The 3,132-nt window shown below is 53.1% G+C and overlaps 1 protein-coding gene across 1 annotated transcript; it reads right to left on the minus strand.

Moving 5' to 3' along the window:
• Positions 1–470: 470 nt before the first annotated feature.
• On the minus strand, positions 471–1,837 carry LOC123404206 (geranylgeranyl pyrophosphate synthase 7, chloroplastic-like). The gene has a single exon (XM_045098125.1). The coding sequence runs from the start codon at positions 1,654–1,656 to the stop codon at positions 592–594; it is 1,065 nt and encodes a 354-aa protein (XP_044954060.1). The 5' UTR covers positions 1,657–1,837; the 3' UTR covers positions 471–591.
• Between the last annotated feature and the right edge of the window lie 1,295 nt (positions 1,838–3,132).

A 3,132-nucleotide genomic window follows, 5' to 3' on the forward strand; every position in this document is an offset into this window, starting at 1 on the left:
TTTCTCTTCATTTAGCTTACTTCATGTTAATAGGTCGGCGAATATCTCGGCTCATCTTTGTGCAAAACATGTTTGCATTTTGAATGTGACCGACAGCTGGTCCGATGTAACTCCTAGCTTTCGTGTGACCAGTCTCTTGTCTTGGCGGACTGTCCTGAATTGACTTTCATATGAAATAAAGCTCTTCAAGTTACCCGAAAAAAGATGATCTTTTTATAACAGCTCTCCTTAGACTTGATAATGACACGTAAAATTTACCCAAAGTGATCCGCAATCACTGTCCCAAATGTGATACTCCCTTCATTTCAGTTTATAAGTCCGGCACGTGTATCTAGATCGTCAATTTGATCAACTTAATGATAATTATATATTATAAAAAATATATCATTAAAAAATTTAGATGTTTTATTTTTTAATGATATAATTTTTATATTAAACAATAAATTTTATATAAATTAAATTGACGACCTAGATACACGTGCGTGCCTTATAAACTATGACGGAGATAGTAATTACCCGCTGTGCGTGTCTTATAAACTGTGACGGAGGTAGTAATTACCAGCCCCATGCAGTATTTCAGTAATTAATTAATCAGTGCTGCCGGTACGCAATGAAGCGCGCGAGGTGACGCAGAGGCTGTGTACGAGCAGCGTCGAAGCGGTCTAGCTCTGCCTCCGCGCTCGCCACAAGCTCGCCCGCGTACGCGCGCGCCCCGTCCACGCCCATCAGCTTCGGGTACGTGGCCTTGTCGGCCGCCACGTCCTTCCCCGCCGTCTTCCCCAGCTGCTCCGACGTGCGCGTCACGTCCAGCACGTCGTCGACCACCTGAAACAGCAGCCCCACGTGTCGCGCGTACCGTCGGACGCCCTCGACCTCCTCGTCGGCTCCCCCGGCGACGACGGCGCCGCACACCGCCGCGGCCTCGAGGAGCCGCGCCGTCTTGTGCACGTGGATGTACTCCAGCGTGGCGAGGCCGACGTCCGCGCCCTCGCTGGCGAGGTCCACGACCTGCCCCGCCGCGAGCCCGCCCGTGCCCACGGCGCCCGCGAGCTCCGCCACGGCGCGGAGCGCGCGGTCGGCCGGCACGCCGCGCTCCGTGCATCCCCGGGCGAGGTGCTCGAACGCGAGCGCCAGGAGCGCGTCCCCCGCGAGCAGCGCGGTGCTGACGCCGAAGGCGACGTGGTTGGTGGGGCGGCCGCGCCGGAGGTCGTCGTCGTCCATGCAGGGGAGGTCGTCGTGGACGAGCGACATGGCGTGGACCATCTCGACGGCGCAGGCCACCGGCGCGGCGGCGGCCTCGTCGCCGCCCACCAGCTCGCACGCGGCGAGCGCGAGCATGGGGCGTACCCGCTTGCCGCCGGCGAGGAGCGAGTAGCGCATGGACTCGAGGAGGCGCTCCGGGTGCCCGGGCGGCAGGGCGCGGTCGAGCGCTTCGTTCACTGTAGCTGCCTTGGACGCCATGTACCGCTCGAGGCTGAAGGGCTCCTCGTCCTGCAACACGGTGGTGGTGCTCGTCGGAGCCGTCACGGCGCACCGTACGGGGCCGTGCGTGGAATGCCTGGCATGAAGTGAGGTGTTTCTTGGAGGGATACGATGGAGCTTGAGGTTGGGCATTGGCGTGGCATGGTGGAGGAGAAATGGCGCGACCTTGGCCATCGATCGGTGCGTGCGTGCGTGAGTGTGACTGTGAGCCGGGGTAGAGGATACGTACTCGTGGATGTCTGGTACAAATAGTGTTGTTGATTACAGTATTTTTCTGCGAAGATCAGATTAAATTACTCCATGTTTACGGTGACTGGAGGATCTTCCGAGAGAAGATGCCTCGTTTCTTCCTCGCTCATGATTTGTATGGTTTCTCATTGTACTCTTCGCACTACTACTTAATTGCCTATATGGTTTACATCACGTCAGCGAATTAAGATGCCATCTGGAGGAAACTATGGGAGAGACTTGATATTCGCTGGGGGGCAGTCCTGGAACCATGTGGCATTGAATCTTGTGAGCTTTGTCTCTTTCCGGAGCCTGGGGTGTCTGGAATCAGATATGTGAATCATGCATGTGAAGAATGTGATCCTATCAAATTGAAAATTACTTTATTTTTTAAAAAAATCCAGTATTATTCTTTAAAAAAAGTATAGTTTTTTTTGCGGGTATTGCGAAAAAGACCAAACCCGATGTAAATGGGTAGAAAAGACCCCCTTTCTGACGGCACGCACACCAGGCGACTTATGGCACCTGCCCCCACGGTCCGAGACGGCCGGCCCTGTTCCCGTTTCGCCCACCAGCCTGCAACGTAACGGACAGAGGCAGTGGGCCCTGTCGCCAATCCTCCAGGCGGCAGGCACAGTTGCCTGACAAAAGGCGTAGACTCCCTCGGGGCGGCACTAATTCCCTCGTGACACTGGAATCCGATGCTTGTAGTGTATTTCCCGCCTTATTTTTTGTCCGTTCGTCCCTGTTTTTCCGTCATTATACTTGTCATCTGAGCCTATAAAATGAGGCATTGCAACTGTCTTCGTCCATCGTTTAGCCACACTTAAGCACAAGTGGTTAAGAATTTGCCTTGCGCCCTAGCAGCAGGTCCCAGCCGCCTCCCTCCGTGGTGGCTGGTGATACACATCATTTGGGGCGCGTGCAGCCTGAATCACAGGGCTCCGTGGCGGCTGGTCTGTTTTCGCAATTTTGTTCGGCAACTGGTCCTTTTGGACAAAAAAATCTAGAAACTATACCATCGAGGGAGAAAATACTCTGAGCATGACCACCCCAAGAATGACACCCCGCATAGTGCCCTAATTCTGGTTGCCCACGCCGGGTTTTTTTTTGGTACGCCGTCCTTAAGACCCGATTCACTAAAAAAAGGTAGAATAAAGTTGTCCGATTAATTACCGGAAACCCAGACTTTTTTTGTTTTGATGCCCACATTTCATACTTTTCAATTCTACTTATTCAAGGGTTCATATGTACTGAGTGACTCTATGTATATTCAGATGCAGCTTTGAGAAAGCTCTATTCGGCCTTTGTATGACCGTCTTTCCTTCCTCTCTATCCTCTTCGGTCAGGTAGTTCTGCTTCCGATGCCGTAGGAGCGGGGTGGGGTAGAAGGGTAGTTTTTGAGTTTGATATGGTTACAAC

Source organism: Hordeum vulgare, chromosome 6H, assembly GCF_904849725.1.
Source record: "Hordeum vulgare subsp. vulgare chromosome 6H, MorexV3_pseudomolecules_assembly, whole genome shotgun sequence".
In the NCBI taxonomy this organism is placed as follows: domain Eukaryota; kingdom Viridiplantae; phylum Streptophyta; class Magnoliopsida; order Poales; family Poaceae; genus Hordeum; species Hordeum vulgare.

Excerpts from the sequence above, each read along its gene's own strand:
- LOC123404206 (XM_045098125.1), bottom strand. The coding sequence starts at position 1,656 with ATGGCCAAGGTCGCGCCATTTCTCCTCCACCATGCCACGCCAATGCCC.